Genomic DNA, 25,300 nt, shown 5'->3' with positions numbered 1-25,300 from the left:
AAGCTGACGAAATAAAAATTAGCTAAGACGGGAAGCGATGAATCCACCAAGCTTGCATGGAAATGGATGTGAAACTTTTAATCATGAGTTATGATTAAAAGGAGATTAAGATTTAAATTATTTTAATGAATTAGAAAATTTGAAAATTGAGGTAGGTCGAAGAGGGTATAAATTTTTAGAATTATAATAAAGTTTTTGAGAAAGAGATTAATGAATAGGGAAAGCTTGAAGATTTTTTTAAAATGAAATAATTTACCTTTTTTCTAGTAAATATAAAATTTAGATATATATATATACATCAATAGACTCCAAATTTAATGATGACTCTGAAATATATATTTATTAATTAATTAAAGATGCTCAATTTAGCTATTGCTTAAATACTAGAAGTTTTTATCATAAAATTTTATTTTTTTACACTTATTTTGCACACTATATATTTTGACTGAACAGCTAAAAATAAAAAAACAAAAACACCTAAAGGAACACCTAAACTAGACCAGGAATCATTGGAAGGAAGTGGACTACATTCAAGTTTTTTTTTCCCGGAGTAACTATTTAAGGGTGAATAATGACAATAATGATAACTAATACCATTCACCATAATTATACGATAATACTAAGGATTGCGAGCATGATTTTAGCTTAATACAAGCAAGGACTTATAGAGACACATTATTTAGCCTAGTGCAAACAAGGATTTATAGAGACACACGATATTGACTTACCAAAGAAGAACCAACTATTTTACATTTATAAGGATCTTAGGAACCTCTGAAACATGACAAACCGTACAGACATAACATTAATTTCTAAAGTAATATTTTACCAAAACATAAAAATTATTAATTTTATAAATATTCTAATCCGGACGTAAGGTACATTATTTCTTTGTTGCTTTATACATGACCTCACTACTCTAACATAATTCTGTCGGAAACGGAACTAATAGATCACCTCTTACCCCTCTCTTCCTCCTTGCGATGCCAGCGGACTACATAGTATATTAGTGAATTGAATGAATGAATGAATGAATGATAAAAAAAAATATATAAAACGTTTAATATCAAATTATATTTTGGTGCAATTCGATGCTATGGGAACGAAAGAGCAAAAAGCAAAAGAGCGAAAAGTTGGATGGAGATAATTTTTAATATGGAGAAAATAAATACCATGAAAATTCCAACTGTCGCTGATAATTTGAAAACCAGTTTTAGGCGGAGGCAATTAGATATTCAAGTTTATAAATTTTTATAAATATAATTTATATTTCATCTAATCTATTAATATATATTTAAAATTATTATACAATTATATTATAAAAAAACAAAAAATTATATAATTTCAATAATATTCAATCCGCAAGTTAGCGTATATTGTTTTTCAAAATACCTTTTTTAAATATATAGAATTATTATAAATTTTTTATCATTCTAAAATCTAAACTATTAAATAAAGAAATAGCTAGTTTATATATATATAGAAGGCTTTAACACTAAATATAAAAAATCGAAAGCCTATTATTTTGATAGGGACACTTATCAAAAAAGTGAATGTAGAGATATATTTAATACTGTCTTTTTTATTCTAGATTTTTCTCAACATAATAGAATGAAATATTTTAAAAACTAAAACAACACTTGCTTTATTAAATGTTTAGGTTAGTGATAAAAGATATAGATTAGATTAAAAATATATAGAACAAAATAATATTAAGAATAATTTTAAGAAAATATTTTTATTATATATTTAAAAAATTAATATTAAACATTAAAAAATACTTAATATTTACCATATATAACAATCAAAATAATAATTATTAATAGAATTCATGACTTTATTAGTGGAGTTATAAATTATGGGAACATTTTTATCATTTTTTTTTCGCTCTTTTGCTTTTCGCTCTTTCGTAATTCCAATTCGATTATTTATATGACAATATAGAATATTCCACTACTATATTTTTACATATGGTCAATTTATTTTAAAATTTATTTAAACATTATTTTTAAGGCTTTTTTAATAAACGATGTTGAATTAAATGAAAGTTATCCTAAAGACTTTGATGAAGTTAAACATGTTGGTTTTATAGAGTCTATGGATAGTCATAAAGAGGATTATGTATAATATGTACCAATTAGCTAATATATATAACTAATTTAGATAAATGCTATGACTGAATATTTGAGAATGAGTGGCATATATTGGTGTTGTAACTCATTAGCACTTTTAGGCAAATTAGATAACAATCATTCCTCAATTAAAAAGCAAGAAGTTATATCATTTATCAAATCATGTGAATGTTCTAATGGTGGTTTTGCATCTAGTCAGAACCATGATCCACATCTTCTATATACTCTTAGTGCTATACAAGTACTAGTTTTAAGTTGTATTTAATTCTTGTGTAATGTTAGAAATGCACAATTATAAAACATGAATTTTGGATTTAACTTATGATTTTACATAAGTATATAAACTGCAATGGTTAAAATTCTAAGCCAGCATGGATTTTAAAAAAATCATTTCCAATCCCAGCATAGGATTTTTGACCTAAACTTAATTGATATAATTTTTTTTTAAATTGACCAGACCTAGGCCTATTTTTTTAAATTTATACCTAGCTCAGATTTTTAACAATATGCCTTACCTCATTTTAGGTTGGATCACATGGGTTTCAATGGCATGGCCAAGATTTCAAGGGTTATTGATAAAAAAATTTGATACTTTGCCCCACAAATGTTTATTTGCTCAGCCTTTAGCTGTCACTGCAATTAAAAATTCAGATTATTGATTTTGCCATAATTATTTGTATTTTTAAATATATTATATCTTTAAATCATCTGTTAACGTTGGCTGAACAATTGGAATACTAATTTTAAAATATACCAATGTTTTGTACTTTATTAGTTTCTATGATGCTATAACCAATATAATATCTAGTAGTGTTGTTAAACAGTCCAATTTGGTTTGATTTTATTTTATTATGGCCTGAAAGATTTCAGTAAAAAAAATATTATATTAGCCTGGAGATTTTGGTCATAGATGATAGAAAGGTTTGAACCTTTATATGTCAAATATTGAGGTTTACATAATTATTTTGGCTAAAGTCTTAATAGGGCCATTTTTAAAAAATTGACCCAAACTGGGCCGTTTAGCAACACTATTAGCCAGTATAAAGAAAAATTATTAGTAACATATTTTTGACTAACCTTACCATTTAAAAGCAACTAAAAGCATTTATTCCAAAAATTTTTGAAAAAATTGTTAATAGTATCATGCTTGTTAGAAATATATAAAATCAAAATATCTGGTATGCACTATTATGTAGTACTTGACTTGCACTTATTAATTCCTTAATCAATTTTGAGAATCACAACAAACCAATTATAAAAAAAATGAAAATGTTACTTATACCAAACCTTTATTAGTAAATTTTATTGCCTTATTCTGTATGGTAGAAAGTTTAGGGGCGGGGGATTATTAGTAAAATAAGAAAAAATTGTGAAAATAAACATCATAGCTGAAGGAAAATTTAGAAATTTTAAATATCTAGTTTGGATAATATTTAGTGCCTTATTTATTAATTATTCAATCAATTTCACCAGCCATATAACCAAATTGAAGCAAAAATTACTATATCACGTTTAAGCATTAAATTACCCAAATTTATGGAAGCATTCAAATTTTTCAATAAACCTGTAGTTATCTGAATTTATTTGTATTTAGTGTGTTTTGGTGTTTGAACTATTTAATAGATAGCCTATAAAAAAACACATATTGCCAAAATTGGCATCAAGCTTAAAGGAAAATTAGCACTGAATATCTGATTTATGTAATGCCTGATTAATATTTACAAACTAATTTATCAGTTTTTTTAGTGAATAAAGTTGTAAGCTAAATAAAAATAATGGCAGGCCTTAGGCTGAATCGTAAATATCGTTTTTAAATTGCGATTCAAAAATCAATTATGTATAAATCCATTAAGGTTTCTTTCTTGGTTCAAAATATTTTTGGTCTTATGTTTGTAGATATTATTTGTTCTTTTCTGTTTATAGTAGATATAATAGAAGTAAATAGACCTAAAATTTTCGATCAAGTTATATGTAGGGATTAGCCTGGGTTCAATTGGACCACAATTCACTATTTTGGTAGGTAATTAAATTAAACACAGGTATATAGATTATGATTTTGTAGAATCAGAATAGGGATTTTATTGTAGTAAATTCCAATTTTTCAGTAAAAATAACATTTCTTTAAAAAATATCAAAGTGAATATCAATGTAACATTAACTTGTATATAAATAACATAAAGTTTCTCATGTTAAAATCAGAATCAATCATCCAATTAACAAGATAAAAATTATTTATGATAAACAATTTAAATGGATTATTATAAATTTGCAAACTTATACTCAAAAATTTGAAATGTATCTGACTCATATTAAAATGCAGTCCTAAGCACATAATACTTTAAACAAGGCGAAAACTAGTGTTGTTGATATTTTTAAAATCGGCTAACTCAATATTTTAGAGAAAAAATATTGGCTAAGCCTAGATATTTCGATAATATATATCCAGACCCTTGTTCCTACTATGAGCAAAATCTTCAGGATTGCATAATACTTTTTCTGGATGAAATAATGAGTTAGCTGTTTTAAAAAATCGGCTCAAAACGAGACGTTTAACAACAATAGCTAAATCCTTTGGAGTTCAAATTCTAAATACGAAACGGGTCTATTTTTCCTTTAATTTTAAATCAATGTAATTATAGTTTTTATCTTTGTTTCCTTTTTCTTTTGTTGATCCATTCTTTTTCTTTTTTATTTTAATTGTTTACTTTGTTTCCCTTTTTTTCCCCTTTTTCTTGAAGGAAGAGAAATATTTTTAGAAAAAAAATTGGTCGAATAATTTATTTTTTACTATTTTCTTCAATATATACATAATATCACTATTTTCAAAAAAAATATAACAATCAACCCCAAAAACAAATAATTCTTTAAAAAATATAAAAAAACTCATTCTATTAAAAACGGAGATGGGACTACAAGTTCCCAAATATATTTTAAAATGGTGATTTGTAAATTTTGTTTTAAAAAATATAATTTTTTAGTCTGATGTAAGGGCTCCTATATGTCGCCTATATTTTATAAAAATTTAAAGTTTCGCATGACACATGTCCAAGGTAGGAGATAACGATCGGTAAAAAAAAATAAAATTTGTTTATTTTGAATATTTGATTGTTTTGGTCAGAATTCAAATTTTTTGGAAATGAATAGACCCATGTGATACAAAATTACAGATTTACCTAATCACCAAGGCACAAAAGTTAGGCGATCATCTAATAAATTAGGCTCCAGGATGTTTGGTATTCGGGCCCTCGTAAGAGAATCGATAATAACTGAATTAGCTGCGTGTCTTGCATGTCTGCCTTGACTATATATACAATTAAGATCACGAACTTTAAAATTTTTAAAAAATATAGGCGGCCAAGTAAGAGCCTTTATATCAGAACCCAAAGAATTTTATTTTTTAAAACAAAATATACAAATTAATTACCATTAAAATATAATTATTCATGTTTTTTGGGAACTCGTATTCCCACCTACATTTTTATAGATAGAATGAGTTTTTAATATTTTTTAAAGAATTATTTGTTTCAAATGAAGATAATAAAATTTTTTTAAAAAAATCAACACCAAAACATATAATGATAAAAATAATCAAAAACAACGAATATTGATTTTTTCCTATTTACTCGTTATAATATTATATGAAAAATGAAATATATTAATATTATTTAAAATAATATTAATTAAAAATAAAACATCAATCACCACATTTTAATTTAATCATCAATCCAATTGGTAAAATAAAAAAATTAGCAAAATACGAAAATTATAAAAAGAATTAAGATAGAACGAATTTATCTAGAAGCACTAAATCAATTGTAATAAAAAAAATTGAAAAAAAACGAAATATCTAAAAATACTATGCCTATATAGCTCTGACACTCTTATAATTTAGTCGCGATAGCATAAAAAGGTAGATGAATAAACTTGTGATATCTGGAAAATTTGATACCAAAATATTATGGATTGGTTACATTGAAATTTAAAACAATTATAATGCTTATTTTTTAACTTTCGCTCAAGTACTCAAGTTAAGCGATTGTTTAGCAAAAATACCATTGCTAAATTTGCTTTTATACTATTGAAAATAGATGGGGGCAAACGCCGATCCCATACGAATTGTAGCGTCTCTGGGAAACATCCATTTTTAAAATATAATTTATAACTCTGAAAATTTTATTATAAATGAAATGCGTCTATGATATTGTTTATTAATAAATTTTAAAGATTTTTTCACGCACTTTTTTGAATAGTAGAATAAATTAAGGACGGGCGCCACTGCTGGGCCTGCAGATCTCTGGTGTATATTAAATTTATCATGTTGTTTATTCACGTATATATTTCTATTCATATTAATTATAGATCTCATTACTTTACAATTCATTAGAAGTGATCGATTCTGATAAAGTTGTTGCTTATATCAAAAATTTGCAAAATGATGATGGTAGTTTTTGTGGAGATGAATGGGGTAACATTCTATTATAAAATATTTCCATATTTAAATATATTATTTTGTTCTTAAGGCTATTATAATGCACTTTTCACTGATTCAAATTTAATATTTTTCGATATTCATACATAACCAATACCGATTCAATATTTATGTTCATATGTAATAGAAAAAATCAATATTGGATATTAGCGAAATCTCTTGGCTTAGGTAATATTTTTCTGGCTAAAATACTTTAAGTTAACCGTTTGTAAAAATCGGCTCAAATAGGTCCATATCACTAATTACGTGTATCTTGATTTTATTTCCCAAAAGCTAATCATCTCATTTATATGTAGGCAATGTTTATGGCCGAATATTTAAAAATCTTGTTTCTAGGAACTTTTAGCATGAGAGGGAGGGGGTGATGCAAACTAGAGTCTGTAAAGTGATTTTTTGGGTGGCCCGAGCCCTAATTATAAAAAAAATTTGCCCGAACCGACTGCTTTATTACATGTAATAAATGATATGGAGAGACCTATTTTATTTTTTTCAAGAGTTTTTCATGATGCAGAAACCAGATATTCAGTGATTGAGCAAGAGGCATTAGCGGTAATTTTTGGTCTAACTAAGTGTAGGGAATATTTAATTGGCAAATGATTTACAGTATATACCGACCATAAGCCATTAATTCTTGTGTGAATATTATAACATCCAAAAACAATTAAAAATTATGCGTATTACCGTAAATAAATTATTAAATTGTTTGACCGCCCTAATATAATCAATTTTTATATTAAGTTGCATTTTATTTAAATAGGAAACATACCTTTTATTTAGTTTAAATATTAAAAAAGTTGAAATACAATCGAATTTAAAAATTATTGCGATTATACAAAAACCAGATGATAACCCGTCAAGAATGACGGGGAATCAGAATTTTCTTCTATACTCAATGATTTTTTTTGGGAAAACCCTCAGATGGCAGATTCAAGAATTGCCGTCATAAGGGTTTTGAGGATTATTATAATAGATAGATTGAGCACATAAATATAATTTTTACAGATTTTTGATAGCCCGTCAAGAATGGCGGGAAATGAGAATTTTCTTCTTTATTCAATGATGGATTAATAATAAAATTTCTTTATTTGATGATGAATGAAACAAAAAATTTCCTATCTTATGAGGTTCTAGCAAGAATATATTATAAATTACAAATACAAATGAATAAAAATTTAGTATAAAAGATTTTTTATTGTGCACATTAATTAAAATTTAAAATTACTAACCATATACTTCATAAACATATTTTATAAAATATAATGAAAAATTTTAGAATAACCCCTCATCTAAATAAATATAAATTATCACATCTCATGATAAGAAAATTTCTGATTAATTCATCATCAAATTAAGGTAAAATTTATTATTCGTCCATCATTCAATAAAGAAGAAAATTCTTCCCCGTCATTCTTGACGGGATATCAACTAGTAACATATATTTTTGATAACGGGTTCTTAAAAAATCTCAATATGTGTAAGTTAAAGGCAAGGTCAAAACAGGCATTATTTTTATTTGTTATTGATGCTAAAAAATGGATTAATATTTCCTCTATATATAACATCACAATGGCTTTCGTTATTTCCTTGTGTCCAACAATTTCTTGAATCCAGCAATTTTCAGAATTTTTTTTGCCTATGGTTAGCCCATTCCTTTAAGTTCAAATAAAGTTATATGAGAAATGAAATAATTCAGTTATTAAAATTAGAGACCTTCACGGGCCTTGATTTATTCATCAGTCTCCAGCCCAGGTCAGCAGTAAAAATAATTTGCAGGCTCATTCCACATTTAATAAAAAAATTCAAACCCAAACCAATCATAAGTTTAAAAAATTTTGCCCCAGCCCATATCCAAAAATTTAATTTATTGCTTTAAATGAAAATAAACATTAAGTTTTTTTAGGCAATCACTATGTTTGCCATGCTGAAATTTTTTTATCATTAGAAGAAAAAAAAATGAATATATTATTAAGTGTCACAGTTTAATAGGCTAAATTTAAATGAAAAATTTTTAGGGTTTTTGGCCTAGGTACATTAGTAAATACATTATTTATGCTAAAAAATGGATTAATATTTCCTCCATATATAACTCCACAATGGCTTTCTTTATTTCTTTGTGTCCAACAATTTCTTGAATCCAGCAATTATCAGAAATTTTTTTGCAAACGATTTAAATAAGGCATATCAATGGCTTTTAGATGGGAAATGAAATAACTCAGTTATTGAAATTAGAGACCTTCACGGGCCTTGATTTATTCATCAGCCTCCAGCTCAGGTCATCAGTAAAAATAATTTGTAGGCCCATTCCATATTTAATATAAAAAAATTACCCAAGCCCATCATAAGTTTCGAAAATTTGGCCCAAGCCCATATCCAAAAATTTAATTTATTGCTTTAAATGAAAATAAACAATTTTAGATGTATTTAGGTAATCACTTTGTTTGCAATACTGAAATTTATTATCATTAAAAGAAAAAAATGCAATATATTTTTAAGTTAGTCACAGTTTAATATGAAAAATTTTTAAGCTTTTTATCAAAAAACCAGTCCTGGCCCGGGCACATTAATAAATATATTATTTATTCAAAAAAAATGTATTATTATTTCCTTCATATATAACTTTATAATGGCTCTCTTTATTTCATTGTGTCCAACCATTCCTTGAATCCAGCAATTATCAGAAATTTTTTATCTATATTTATAAATCAATTGCTATCAGCTAAACCAAGCATTTGATTTAAAATATCTATAAATGTAAAAAAGAGTTCCAGATTTTGCAGGACTTTTTATTTTTATGTGCTTACCATCTAATGAGTCAAGGCAGTTAGGAAATCCATGTTTCTCAAAATATTTTTTGTGCAATCTAAAATGTTTGATTTTCTATAAATATATTAATATCTAAATTTAATACCTTTTCACAATGTACTCTAGTTGGAACTGGATATCTTTTAAAGTTTTCCATATAGCATCACATACCTCTGGAATGATGGGAGTTATGCATTTGAGTAAATTCGCCATATTATAAATCACATGGGAATCACTATTGGCTTAAAATTGCTATGATGATTATCATTGTACAAATATTTTTAATAAAACACTATTGGTTAAATTTGATTGACATTTTTTGAGGATTACTATAATAGATAATGTGCATGATGAACATGTTATAAAGATAATATCAATATCATATGATTATCAATAGTATCACATAGTGAATAATTATGATATACAAATAATGAGGAGTCGAATTTGTCTGGCTTTAAACAAGTCCTCCTATCTTCAAAGGCCCTACCAGCCACTGAAACCGCGCTTTCACTGCTAGCCGAGGAAGCAGAGATGGCCAGGAATTTAAGAACCAAAATACTTAAATTGGGAAATTCGCTTTGATAAGTCTTCCACCAAATTAAGATATGGTAAACGATTTTAAATATTGAAAATTTGAGGCTATTTAATTAAATAGGTATTAGATAAATATATTTTAATTATCCTGATAAAATATGATGGAAGTTTGTAATAATAACACAAAAATATAATAACAAAATAGCTTGGTAAACGGATGTTATGTAAAGTAATAATTGAAAATGACATGCTATTTTAATTGACATTATGATTTATCGGGTCGGGCTTTGGGTCGGACACCTCTTACAACTTGAATCTGGGGTCGGGCTTTGGAGCCTTGTAGAATTCTAATGCAAGTTTATCATCGAAATTGATGGATGATATTTTTGAATTTGGATTTTTCTTTTATTTGTTACTAATTTTTGATTTAGGAGTAGAGAGACGTTAAAAAAATGGCACGAGTGTGATAACTTATCATTGGTTTAGGATGTGTAAGAGTCCCTGGCTCTTTTAAAATAATTCTTATTTTTTAAAAGTATTTCAAATTAAATTTTGCTTCCGTTTATTTATTATTAGGATATTTTGTAAAATACAAATATTATAATTTGTCGTGTTTGGATAAAGAATTATGCTGCAAAAGGGTTCGAACCGGTTTTTTAAAGGTTCAAGTATATTTGTTATTTTTTACGAACTGAGCATTGAACCGAACTTAGTTCATTACAGTTTAGATCTCTGAAAAAAATGGTTGAAATTCAGTGTGTGTACTCTTTACAGCTGGAATACATTTTCCATCAAATCCGATGGTTAAAAATCGCCCTCAATAAATGTTAAAATTATGAGATTCCGAATCCCAATGAATAACATATCCCAATACGACATAAACAAATCATAAAATAACGAAAAAACTATTATAATATTGGATCAAATTTTTTTTTTAAATTGGACCAATCCAATTTATTTATAAACGTTAAGTATCATCCCTGATCGGTAAATTGAAGTTATTCATTTAAATTTAGACAAGTCTTATTTATTCACATATGGCTGATTTGATATTATTATATCTGATTAAATGTTTTTCTTTTTAAATTTTGATAATATTAATTTTTTTTTAACATTTATTTTTCAATTAACATAATTAATTCTTTGCTATATATCTCTTTAGGTGAAGTTGATACCAGATTTTCCTTCTGTGCATTGGCTGCTTTAGCTCTTCTAGATAAATTGGACTGCATAAAAGAAGACATTGACAAGATTGTGAATTTCGTATTAAAATGTCATAATTTTGACCAAGGTTTTGGTAGCAAGCCTGGTTCGGAATCTCATGCTGGTCAGGTAAAAATAAAAAAGATCCTTAGAATATTTTTTCTAATATTATCAAACTAAGAAGAAAAAAATTAAAAGATATGTATTTTTTTCATTAAATTACACAAATAGGAATAGGATTGTACTAGGATTACCCAGATCCTGCTCAAAGTTTTTTGAGCAGTTATTTATTTTTATTGCATTTATATATAAATCATAACCCTGAATTACATGCTGCATGCACATTTTAATTCACGCTTGAAAAAGAAACTTACATTTTGTTTGTAAACAAACAGCACTATACACATTTCATAAATATTAACGTGAATATTTGATTCTACAATTAACTTATGCATTTAAAAACCATTCGTTAACACGCTGCAACTTATAAAAATGGATTTGGGTGCTCAATTTATTTTAAGGATATGCTCATAAAAAAACAGAAAATGTAAAGAAATAACACTTTTTAATTTTGTAAAATTTTATATCTTAATTGTAATTTTTATATCTGTATTTTATATTTTAATTGTCTATTAAATAAAGTTATTTTATCTTAATTGTTTAAATTATTCTACTCTGATATACTTAACTCTCAAAAGTGGTGTTGAAGTGAGGAAAATTTAAAATAAAATTAAACCAGGAAAGGAATCACGAGAAATTTAAGGTAAAATTAATTCATGATATATATTTATTCTATATATTATTAATAATTTTGGTAATATTTCTTTATTCGATTATATTCGTTAGAATATTTAAACTTTTTTTAATTAAATTTTTGTTAAGTAAGTCGTAATGTATATTACACAGATAAGTATGTGGAATTTGTTAATAGAAAACATATTGTTAATAGTTCTTGTGTTTATGATTTTAGTTTTTATATTAGGTATAACAGTAGGAAGAAAGGCATATATTAAGATAGAAAGTCGAGAATTGAAAATTTTAATAAGAGATAAAGATAAGCTAAGACCTATAGATAATTAACGACAGATAAGTTGCTATAGTTATGGTCAGCCGGGTCACATGTCGCGACAGTGTGAATATACCAAAGATTTAAAGTGCGCGAGATGTGGCAAGAATGGCCATGTAGCAATAAAATGTTGAGTTAACAATTTTGTAGTGAGGTTTAATACATGTGGTCAAGAAGGACACACAAACAAGAAAGGTATAAGAACTGACTAAGAGAAAGAAATATAGATTTTAATGATAATTTTTTTGATAATAATAAATTTTTGAATTTTGTTAATTATAAATAATGTGAATATTAGAAATATTAATAAAACGAGAGATATAAAGATAGAAAGTAAAAATTTTGAAATATTTAGAACAAATAATTCGATGTGTGAAGATGTTCAAAAGATTGAATTAGAAGATTTAAAGAAAAATAGATTCCCGATAATTAAGAAAAAAAGATGGAGCAAAAATATGTTTTTAATTGTATACAGGAGCTGAAATTAGCCTGATGAGTGTAAAAGATTTTGATAGATTATGGCCAGAAGAAGAATTTGTTGTAAAAAAATGAGAGTCAGACAAAGATGGTAGCATTGTAAAATTTTAGGTTATTATAGGATAAGGTTGCCTGGAAGTAATAAAAATATAACTTTATAGATAACTACGTTAAAGATTGAGCCAATTTTAGGTTGGTGTGACATAAAGACAATAGGTCTTTTTTTAAACCGTTTCTGAAATTATAAGGTAAATAGCGAATAATAAAGAATGATTTTATAAGGTTAAGTTACCTAGGATAGAAAATAACAGATTTAGTTCTCAATAAACTTAGAAATCAAACTCCAGAAATTTTGATAGATAAAGAAACAAGATAGAAGAGAATAATACATTAAGAGATATAAAGTTATTAGAGGTAACTCCAGTCGAAATCGACAAACAGATAATTGAGAATAAAGTTACGGAAGAGACTGTTCAAAGGAAATTCAAGCAGGAATATTTTAGATCAGTACAAGGAAGTTTTTAAAGAAGAATTAGGTACTCTAAAAAAATGTTGAAGTAGATATAAAGTTATTAGAAACTACCAGGCTAAATTTTGTGGATTAAGAAGATTACCGTTTTCTTGGATAGAAGAAATTGATAAGGAATTAAATAAATGGTTAAAAGAAAGTATAATACGACCAATAGTGCATAGCGAATGGGCGACTAGTCCCCATAAGAAAACCAGATAATAGCTTAAGGTTATGCATAGATTATAGAATTTCATTAAATCCTTGGATTATCACAGGTAGGTATCCTTTACCGAGATTAGAATAACTATTGGCAAATCTAAAAGGAGTGACATATTTTTCGAAGATAGATTTTTCTAATGCATATTTACAGATTAAGGTGAATGAGAATACAAGTAGAATGTTAACAATTACAACACATAGAGGGTTGTTTGCATTTTGTCGTTTACCATTTGGGTTGAAAGTATCTGCTCCGATATTTTAAAGAACTATGGCTGCTAATTAAAATGTTAGACATAATATTAGAAAATGGTTTAAGAGCTAATATAAAGAAGAGTGTTTTTTTGGAGTAAGAGAAATAAAGTATTTAGGACATATAATAAAAGGAGATGAAAATATAACCCTAAGCCACGAGTCGGACCTTTGTTCCTTCTATGAGCAATAAAATCTTCAGTTCGATTGCAAAGAATATAGATAAGATAGTGAACATAAGAGCCTTCGAATAATAAAACTGAAGTACAAGCGTTTTTAGGAGCTATTAATTATTATCGTAGGTTTATCCAAATATTGCGCAAATTGCTACACGGTTGTATGAATTATTGAAGAAAAATAAAAAGCTTGAAAATTGGGAGTATCACAGAAGGAAAGTTTCGAAAAATTGAAAATAAAGATGGCAGAGAAACCGATATTGTTTTAACGAGAAACTATATAATTTTAGCAGTGGATGCATTAATGAAGATATAGAAGGAGCTTTGTTACATTGATAAGGTAGCAAAGCGGATTTTATTTTTGTTACTGAAAAAAATTATTCAACAATAGAAAAGATGGCATTAACAGTTAAGTTTGGTTTGACCAAGTGTAGAGAGTATTTATTAGGCCGAAAGTTTTTATTATATACGGATCATAAGCCGTTGGTAGATTTGTTTAAAAAGGACAATAAAGAACTTTTGATTTCACCGAGATTGCATGTTAGTTTTAGTTGGTAATTCGATTTTGAGATTAAATTCAAAGCGGGAGATTGTTTAATAAAGACATTGAAGACAAAGATCATAGAGCCATTAATCAATAGTTTAGAATATATTGAAGAAGAAGGAATTAAATATTAATGTTATAAGAGCTTTGAAAAGATACAAGAGGAAAATCTAAAACTTTTGAAATAGCAGATGAGATATCTAAAAAAGTTGAAGCCAAAATACGGGGGTTCGGGTTCACACCCCAGCTTTTTCGGAGAGGAAAGAACACAAAATATCTATCATTTATATTATGGGGTAATTATCGATTTTTTTCCAATTCGAAAGGATACCATTTTTTATCTCTGACCCGCCATATCTCCGGAACCAATTGAGTCAGAGCTTTAAAAGTTAAGTTGCATAGGTGCTCACAACATGTGTAATTGATCATTCAAAGTTTCACTCGATTTAAAAGATTACACGAAAATGCCTCTTTTTTGATCGATCATTCTTATTTCATTCTTATTTCATTCTTAAGTTTGTGATCAGCATTTCTATTTTAAATTTTACATTCTGAAAATTTAGTGACGGAGTTTGGATTTCGGCTTTCAAAATATACATTCATCTCAAATATTGTTATTATCACTTTAAATATAAAAATAATTGCTTTATTTTAAGCCGGTTAAATCTATTTTTTAGTAGAAATTATCACCTTCACTTTTTAAAAAATATAACTCAACTTTGAAGAAAGAAATAAATGTCAGAATTTTTAGTTATATTTTATTTTCACGACTCTTTAATTATATTTTTGAATATGTAATTTAAAGGGGGGGGGGTGAACAAATTTTATAAATGTCGCTCCTTTTTTAGGGATTCATAGCTTAGGTGGATATAGGAACTACTGGTTTTGCTTATTTTTTTGCTTGGCGGTTTTCCTCCGATTTTAAAATCATTAATTTCGCCATCCCTCTATTTTTATCATATTTTTAAAAAAACATTAAAACACCCCGTATCGAAAAATTTTTATTTATAAATTCATTTATAATGTATATTTATAATATCTTCTAATAATTCGTGAAAATCAAATATTTATAATATAGTTTAGTTTTATAAGTTTCTTTATTTTTGTTTTAAACATTATATAAGAATGAATGATAAATTTTATAAAATAAAAATAATATTCCAAGATTTATTGTTGTCTCGGTGTTTTGGCCTTGACGGGAAATCTCCATTCTATAGACACCGAAAGATTAGGTTGGTGGCTAAGTGAAAGACAATTGCCTTCTGGCGGATTAAACGGTATAATACTTTTTCTATATCACCCAATACTTTTTTAAATTTTTTAAGGAAGGCCCGAAAAATTTCCGGATGTCTGTTATTCCTGGTGGGTGTTAGCTTCTTTAGCTATCATAGGAAAACTGTCTTGGATTAATAAAGTAAATTAAATTTAGTAGCTTAATTAAAATTACCTGGCAAAAATATAATCTCGCTCAATATTATTAAATATTAAAACTCCTTTGTTAATTGTTTTACGAAATGTAACGAAGGTTCCTCGTATTTATAATTTTTATACCATATTTGCAGGCACGTTAGCTATCTACTTTGGGTGTTTTAAAAAATTGACGGGTACCCTATTTTTCAAAAATTAGCATCCCTTTTAAAAAAAAAATGTATTCATATTTTATTTAGTTGGATTTTTTTTTTTTAAAATGTGGCTTTCATTAATAAAAAAAATATGTTCTCTATCTAAAACATTCATAAGTAACTATTCGGGCGTTACATATTGAGGTACTCGGATACTCAGTGATTCTGTGAATTTCGTTCTAGCATGATGGCGTGTTATAGGAACCGTGTATTTTCCACAGCTGGGCTCTTAGAAGATCCTTCAATGGGCGTGTGGGCCAGCGGGTTAAAAAATTATTGGGCGATAATTTTGAATATTTAATAAAAAGCTAGGCAAACCAACCAATCAAACCTTTTCGGGAAAATCTGGCGGGTGATTTTTTTTTTAAAAAAAAACATAGGCTAGCTGGTTAAAAAATTTTAAGAATGGCGGGCAGACTTTCGGGTTAAGGCCCACATTGCGGACCTCTACTTCAAATCTTTATGAGAGAATTTTTGTGCGAGATAATTTCAAACTAATAAAATGTTTAAATTGTTGAAGTTATCGTGAGATAATTCAAAAGGAATTCGACCTAACATCATGTATGGCAAGAAAAAATCTAAAATAGTGATAAAAGAATTTGGAATTCTCTCATTCCCAAAACGTAAGGCAGTTGCGACACTAAACGAACAAACATTTAAGCTCGTCCCGGATTTATAGTTCCGGTGAAATAAGCCAACCCATGCCCGGTATAAAAGATTATGCGTCTGTTAAACGCGAGAAAGAACAGTTCGAAAAAGACATATCGATCATAAAGAAATATTCAAGATGCAGGAAGAATGCCCGGATATATGAATAAATTTGCCGAACTAAGGCCAATAAACTGTATTTTAGTTGGAGCTAGCAGGGTTGGGCGCGGATATTTGTATCTAAGATACAAGATACTCTTTTTTAAAATTTTGAAAAGTATCTTGTATCTAGTATCTAAGATACATATTATTTAAAAGTATTTGTATCTTAACCAACTATGTATTTAAAAAGATACAGATACTTTAAAAAAAATTTATATTGGTTAATTTAAATAGTATTAAAATTTAAAATGATATTGTTTTAAGATTTAAATGAAAAATTTAATCAAAATTTAGATATTTTAAGATAATTTTTGATATATGACGTTGGTCGTCATATAGCAATTTGCTAACAATTCGAACTACCATATTTGAATCGTTTTATATCTGTCTATTTTAAAATTATGGAAGAAGAAAATAGAATAATATGTTTATCTTCGTCTTCAGATGATTCTTCAACCTAAAATTATAACAATAAATTTAAACTAAGCATACTTAATGGCAAATTTTTTGAAGTACTTCAAGATGATCATAATAAAGAAATTCATCGTGACTTTGGTATTGACGAAAAAGTTATAGCAACTGTTACAGATAACGGCTCTAACTTTAAGAAAGCTTTCAAGGAGTTTGGATATTCTATGGAAGCTGTAGAGAATGACTTTGACATCAATGATGATGAATGTATAGAATTCGAAATCATTGAAAGTATTATTTAATACTTCTTTAAAATTTATTACGATATTGTAAATTTAGTAAAAAATTTTATTCAATAAAATTATTTATTTGTTTATTTAAGGGTCTAAAGAAGCCTCAATAACATTGCCTCAACACATTCGTTGTTTGTGCCATACGATAAGTCTAATTGCCACAACAGATGTCGAGAGAGCTATTAAGGATTCTCCTAACATTTCTAAAATTCATCATCCTGCAATAGCTAAATGTACTAAGCTATGGAATGCAAATAATAGTCTTAAAACTCAGAACTTATCAAAGCAGTTTTAGGAAAAAAATTAGTTACACCTTGTTGCACTAGATGGAATAGTTTGTATGATAGTCTTTATAGTTTATTAAAATTTAAAGGCGAGCTTCCTAAATTATGTCAAAAATTAGAATTTCCTAAATTAAGAGATATTGAAATTCAATATTTAGAAGAATATTGCAATATAATGGCCCCATTGGCTATAGCGATTGACAAAATACAGAGTGAAATCAACTGCTATTATGGAGAATCAGCTCCAATTTTAAATGTCGTTAAAAAAATTACAAAATTAATTCAAACCAATCTACAATTTTGCAAACCATTAGCTGTTGCCATAGAAAATTATTTAAATAAAAGATTTAAAAATATATATGATTTTGATAACAATTTTAAAAGTGCATTTTTGGCAACTATTTCTCATCCCTATTTTAAAAATCGTTGGATTGATGGTGAAAAAGAAAAAAAATACCTTCAGGATTTGTTATTATATAAAGTTTTAATTGTTTTTAAAAATAATATTGAAATTAATACTTCAACAAAATCTTCAATTGATGAAGATGATGATTACTTTTGCCTTAAAAGTACCACATCCAATTCTAATAATTCAATAAATGATATTGAAATAAAGGTCCTAAATTATATGAAAGATGACAGGCGGAGTATAAATATGTTAAATAGTTATAAATATATAAACGAAATATTTATTAAATATTACACAATACCCTCCTCAGCCCCCGTTGAAAGATTATTTAGCTTTGCTAATATGGTTAATAGACCAAAATCGTCAAAGATTGAACGAAAAATTAATAATATTAAAAAATAATGCTGATTTATTATTATTTACTAATTATATAATTATCAAATGGAATATCGCATTATCTTTTATAATAAATTGTTATTTTCTTCAATTTATTTTAAATATTTTTTTATAAATTTATATTATAGATAAGATAAAGCTTTATACATTTTGATTTTGACTATTTAAAGTTTTTTAAAAAAGTATCTTGTATCTTAGATACTTTTTTTTTTGAAAAATACAAGTATCTTATATCTTATTGAAATTTTTCTAAAGTATCTTGTATCTTAAATACAAAATTTTATAAGGTATCTGTATCCGAATACAATTTTCTGAAAATTTGCCCAACCTTGGGAGCTAGTAACACACACTGTTTATGTTTGCACTATTCATCAGAATGAAATTAATACAAATGTATTAGCTGAAATAATAGCAGGAGAAGAATACTGTATAAATTCTTATAACTATCTTTTGGCCCAAATTATTTGTAATCCCTTTCAGCCAAAATGTTATTTAACAAATTGTATCAATATCAAAGTATCTCTTAAGAGCCAATTATACCAATTGTTTCAGAGAAATCATATAGAATATGTCACGTTTAAACAATGGATCACGGTGGATAGAGCAAATCTTGAAACTATTATAAAATCCGTTGATGATTTCATCGATTATCTATTAGAAAAAGTTCAAATTTTACTGCGTCACTCGTTTATAGCTAAACAACAAACTTTATTTTTAAGAATTCCAAAGAAAATTTAAAAGATGGGGAATTCTTTAACAATTCTAGATTATTCTGAAAATTATTCATTTATTTTACGAGATAAAATGTAAGGATTTCATTGGGACAACGCGCAAGCTAATATACATCCATTTGCAGCCTATTATAAATATTCACCTTAATATTAGTGCAGTCCACCTTTATCAAAAAAAATTGATTAATTTCTTAACAGCTAAATTTGATTCTAAACCAGAAAATATAATGTACTTTTCAGGTGGAGTCGCGTCACAATTTGTGTTGTAAACGAAAAATAATGAACGGCGTTCCTTTTATTTTTGACGAACTTTGAACGCGAACGCGTTCCTCTTTTATGACGAACGCGTTCGAATTTAACGTTCAATTTTAAAAACACTTTTATTTTTATTTATTTGAAAAATTTAATATTAGTCCGTTTCCTTTTTCACATTAGAATTTTTTTTTAACACTTATAGTTTATCAATTTAAATATTATTGTTATATTTTAATTTGACTAGGATAAGCATGGATATTATTATTTCGTCATAATCATCTGATTCTGAAAATTCGAAATCAAATAAATTAACATTACCATGGCCCAAATATGATAAATATTTTACAGTAACATCCTATATTGAAGGAACTAATTCAACCGAATGTAAAATGTGCCCAAAAAGTTTTATATCAGTTTCAAAATCTTCAAGTTTCAGTTTAAAACGACATTTGATTGTAATATTAATTATTCTATTTTATATAATATAACTGTAAAATCATTAAATTTGAATAAAAAATGCATTTGAGCTATTTAACCCCAACAATAACGATAATTATTTTAATTAAAAAAATTTAGTAAGCCTATGGTTACCATTGATAGACGCAGTATTAAATGAGATTAATAAAAGGTATTAAACTCACTATCAAATTAATTACATATTTTTTATTTTTTTTAAAGATTTGAACATAGAATATCAATATGTTCTTTCTGCGATTATACATCCAGGGTCATGGATAAAACTTCCACAGAACGAACCTATAAAAAATAAACTTATAGATTGAAAAAATGCATTGAAAACGCTAGAAATGATAATGCAAGAATGGATATACCCTCTTTTATGACGAGGATGATTGGATGAGGATAACTTATCTCAATTTTTTGAAGCAAAGGACAGAACAATAAATGTTTTCAATAAATTCCCTATGTTAAAAGAGTTGTTTATTAAGTATAATACCGCAATCCCCTCATCTGCCCCTGTACACGTTTTTAGTATAGCTAATCCCGTATTAACTGCCAAGTGTTCCTGTCTATCAGATGAAAATTTTGAAAAACAATTGTTATTAAAGATTAACAAGAAAAATCTTTTATAAATAATGATATTTTTTATTCGCTATATTATATTATATTTATAATTATATTATCAAAATTAAACCTTATTATTTTTTAACATGGTTAATATATTGTGTTAAAACATATAAGACATTTATTTATATTAAATTAAATCTTAAAATTTTTTTACCTTTTTATTGAAAGGGAACGTGGTCAATGAACGTTGAACGCAAACGCGTTCGATTTTTATAGAAATGTTTACAGCACTAGTCACAATACAAGAATTGCAAAATTTTTTTAAACATATGCCTTCATTAATATGATTTTAATATTTCAGCCGAATGGCATTTTTTCCCCACTCTTCACGGCAAAAATGCGTGTAATGATATCGAGGAACTATCAAGATTATTTGCCAGAACGTCTTCAAAGGCCAAATAAAAATCAAATTCTAACCCCAATCAATTTGAATATACATATATACCAAATCTAGAATACATTGGAGGGCAATTAGCCTTCGTAAAAGATTTAATTCTGCACTGCCCATACATGAGACCCAAAAAATTGACAGGGTTATTTCCATTGATCAAAATAGGCTAAAAACCAAAATATATTCAAATTCCAAAAAATATAATAAAAACAAGTTTCGTTTTTAATTGAGAAAATTATATTTAAAAATATTAATGGATATATAACATGCGTATATGATGACAAATGGTGGTTAGGATATATAATCGATAAAAATGATACAAATGTAGAAGTAAAAATCCGATTTTTCACCCTTGTGGACCTTCAGCTTCATTTAAATTTCCTCTGATAAATGATTTCCCAAATCTCATATTCACTCGCTGGTCAATCCTTCTACTCTCACCGGTCGAACATATATATATTATCTCCTGAAGAAATCTCACAAGCTTGCCAGGCTTTTAATTAATTTATAAACTACCTTAGCCAAAATTTGTGAAGATTTCAAAAATTCTGTGATCTGAATTACAAATAAATATATAATACATTTAATCGACATAGTATGATATATATATATACATTAAAAAAATTTTGAGCAATAAAAAAATTGAATTTTAACATATTAAAACTATTATATGTAGTGCCATCTATTTTTATAAATATAAAAATCGCAATATTTTTTTAAAATAGATGTCCAGCTAAGCTAATTGTTAAAGAAATTATTTAAAAAAATAGTAAAACGAATGATATTTCCAAAAAAATTAAAATTGGAGATCATAGTCATTTCGATATATTAATATCAAATTTTCTACTGACCATAAGATGACCCATATTTTTTTTAAAAAAATTTTTTTTAGGTTTTCATCATAATTTTTAATTATTGACTTAGCTATTAATATTATATTCAACATTCGATAAACTAGTTATTTAACATAAGTAAAAAGCAAAAAAAGGATGGACCTTTAACTCAGATTATCTCCGTTAATATAATTGATAATGCGCTAAAATTTTGTTTATGATCTAATGTAAACACATATAACCAGCTTACAACTTTTCATCGAAATTGAAAGGGGCTGCCGAAAATCTTGATTGCTCATTTGACATGCACATTTGTATTTACAAGGCTGTTAAGACTGTTGGCTCGCAGGACCACCTAAATTATTACTTATATCAAGGGTTGGCAAGTCGGTCAATTGACCGGTCAAATTCAACCAATTGAGCGGAGGATTATTTGACTAAAAAATCTGTATAAAAAAATTAAAAATATGTATGAAAAAATAAGAACAATATAAATACATCAGATCACAATGTTTCTTATTATTAGGTTTTCCAATATCAAGGGGAGTATTTTACTAGTGAATTTGATGAAAGTATGTATATACAAGAATTACCCATTTTACAAGGTGGTTATAATCTAAATATTTTAAGTTATATCATAAATTTCAGAAGTAAAAGCGGCATGTTTAATAGCAAATTATGGGGCAAGTAACTCCCATAAGAAACAATTAAATTCAGACTTCAAGTTAGTGGAATGAACTTTGCCCGCCATGCCAGAGAAGTGACATTAACTAACAATTCCTAGTTTTGCTTCTTCTTCAGAAAGAAATTGGTCAATTTGAGTTACCATTCTTACTACAGCAGAAATCGAATGAAGACCTCGTCAACTGGAAAATTGATTAAAAGTATTAAAGAAAAAGATAATTTTGAATATGAATCAGAACACTCGGCCATGGAAAGCTAAACATAAGTTATTGAATGTCAATGAATTCAAAAATATTATAAGATTAATATTATAGACTTATTTTACTATTATATACAAAATAAAGTTAATATTGGCTTAACATTTATTTGAATTTGATTGGCCAACTTATATCAATTTAAAAAAAAATATTATATAATGTGGTATATTTTTTTTATTTAATCAAGCCTAAATTACTATTTTATATCTACCCTGCAATTAAGTTATATTAATGTATCTATTTATATTCGTATGCTCGATATATTTTTATAGCTGTAATTTAATTGATATACGAAATTCGGAGTAATATTTTTTAATGCATCTTTAGGATAAATTTATATCTATATTTTTTTAGCACCTTTTTAAAAAGTCTGACAAAGCTCCTGAATGCTTGACTTGATGCTTAGATATCAGGAATCGGCCTTGATTTTTACACCCCCCAAAGTCAATGATAATGTTACCTCCTACTTCCCCCTACCTAATTAAAATTAGCATAAAAAGTAAATCCGAATCAAAACTACTCCATACCCTTCCACCTCCAATTTTATCCAAATGCCGATAGCGCCTTGACAAGGACAACTCCTACCCCGCTCCAATTTCAAAGACGATCTTGCGCCCCCACCCCTTAGCAGATGTTCCTGAAATTGGGGGACAAAATAATAATGAATATATATAAAGTATTCATGATTTTAAACATGGAAATTATGCTTATTGCCCATATCCATTTGTAAATTTATTTGGGGTCATTCCTGATATAAGGGAGTCGAAAAAAGTTAGTCGTGAAGAGGGATGAACGTGCTAAAAATAAAAAAGTATAATAGAAACCCATTCCTGACCATATATGTTATGACCATTATAATGACGACCTGAGTCTTACGTCTTAATAAATGGCATGATATAATTAAACTTTGACCATTTTAAAAATAAAAGTACATTTAAATTAGTTTTTATTTGAACTTGTATGATGATTTGTTGTTATCATGTTCTCATTATTTATTATGATAAAACACGTATTTTTTTATAGAATAAATTGGAAAGATTTATACTGGCTTGCCAAGATGTCGAACTCGGCGGTTTCACCGACAGGCCTAGGGATATGGTAACAAAAAAATGAATTAGATTTAAATAGTAAAAAATTATTAGAAAGAAGATTGGTAAAAAAAAAAGAATATAGTTATAACTAGGGCAAGGGGAATTCAAAGTGAAAAGAAAACTTTAGATTTTTTTGAATATACAAAAAAATTTTTTTTTATCCAATTATTCGCCCTCGCGACACTGTAAAATATCAAGATATAATTATATGTAATTTACAATGCTGCTAAAGTAACTATTAGAAGTATCGCGCTACATTTTTAAGTAACGATAGGTAACGGACCCTAATTTTTTTATGTAAAATAAGTAGCTATTTAATAGCTCCGCTACCTTTTCACGTAGGTACATCCAAAATTCGCTACTTATTTAGCCATTCTTTTATTTATTTCAGATACCTACAGAGATACCATTTGAACCACCGCGCCCGTATTTTTTTAAAAAAATAATTTCCGGCATGGCCCGGTTTTTAAAAATTTTATTTACCAACCCGGGTATTTAAAAAAATTTATTTTAGACCCGGCCCGGGTATATTTAAAAAATTAAGATACATTCCGGTCATTGTACCCGGGCTGGGTCGGCCTTCAGGTTTCGATTTATGAATAATAGATTAATTAAGCTATTATCTTCCCAGAAATCTAAAAATATTTGCATCTTTTTTTAATTGATATATGCAAATATTTTGATGCTGTGTTAATTTTCTTTTTCCAATTTTTCAAAATCATCATTCAGATAATGTTGATGCATTCAATAATTTAATGTTTAATGTTTTTCTCACAATTTCGTTAAATTAACCTTAACACCCTCTTCCTGATAAATTGTTAATAAGATCAGATACTTGGGCTAAATATAGTGAGGCAAGAGCGTCACTAGCCTTTACAATCTCAGTGGGCTCAAAAATATTTTTTTTAAATGAACTTTTTTAGCTAAAATTTTTAAAATTATCTTTTTTGTGCGATCCCCCCCCCCCTAATGACGCTACTGTAGTGAGGTATATAGATTATTAATATTTAAATAAGTTTCCTCTTTAAATCTCGTATGCCCTAATACCTCATTGGAAAAATTATTATCTATTTTTTACAATTCTAAACGGCATTTTACCCAAATACCATAAAAATTGGAGAGGCCCTTTTGCTCCGATTATAGTCTCAAGGTTGTCATCTTAAGTGGTTTCAAAAAAACTTCAGTTATATTAGCTATTGAATCCCATTCTGTTTCCTCTAGATAACTTCCAATGTTGTAACAGAGTTCATATAAAAAGCTTTCAATTTTAACAATCGATCCAGCATATCGTAAATCGATATGCATCTTACAATCAATTATTGCCATAGGTTTTTTCAGTGATTTC

At 27.2% G+C, this 25,300-nt stretch overlaps 1 protein-coding gene across 1 annotated transcript in view; it reads left to right on the top strand.

Annotated features, from left to right (window-relative positions):
* The first annotated feature begins 1,914 nt into the window (after positions 1-1,914).
* Positions 1,915-25,300, top strand: part of LOC135929297 (geranylgeranyl transferase type-2 subunit beta-like) — a 31,408-nt gene continuing 8,022 nt past the window's right edge. Inside the window, exons 1-8 of the mRNA XM_065465814.1 lie at positions 1,915-1,973; positions 2,014-2,121; positions 2,164-2,373; positions 6,492-6,597; positions 11,120-11,289; positions 15,568-15,679; positions 15,728-15,816; positions 23,888-23,962. Of these exons, the coding sequence (XP_065321886.1) occupies positions 1,971-1,973; positions 2,014-2,121; positions 2,164-2,373; positions 6,492-6,597; positions 11,120-11,289; positions 15,568-15,679; positions 15,728-15,816; positions 23,888-23,962 (873 nt within the window). The 5' untranslated portion in view covers positions 1,915-1,970. The remainder of the gene's footprint in view (positions 1,974-2,013; positions 2,122-2,163; positions 2,374-6,491; positions 6,598-11,119; positions 11,290-15,567; positions 15,680-15,727; positions 15,817-23,887; positions 23,963-25,300) is intronic.

This window comes from Gordionus sp. m RMFG-2023, chromosome 5 (genome assembly GCF_954871325.1).
Source record: "Gordionus sp. m RMFG-2023 chromosome 5, tfGorSpeb1-WG-v2, whole genome shotgun sequence".
Classification (NCBI taxonomy): domain Eukaryota; kingdom Metazoa; phylum Nematomorpha; class Gordioida; order Chordodea; family Parachordodidae; genus Gordionus; species Gordionus sp. m RMFG-2023.
The sequence above is the reverse complement of the archived record's forward strand: the minus strand, read 5'-3'. Positions and strand labels throughout refer to the sequence as shown.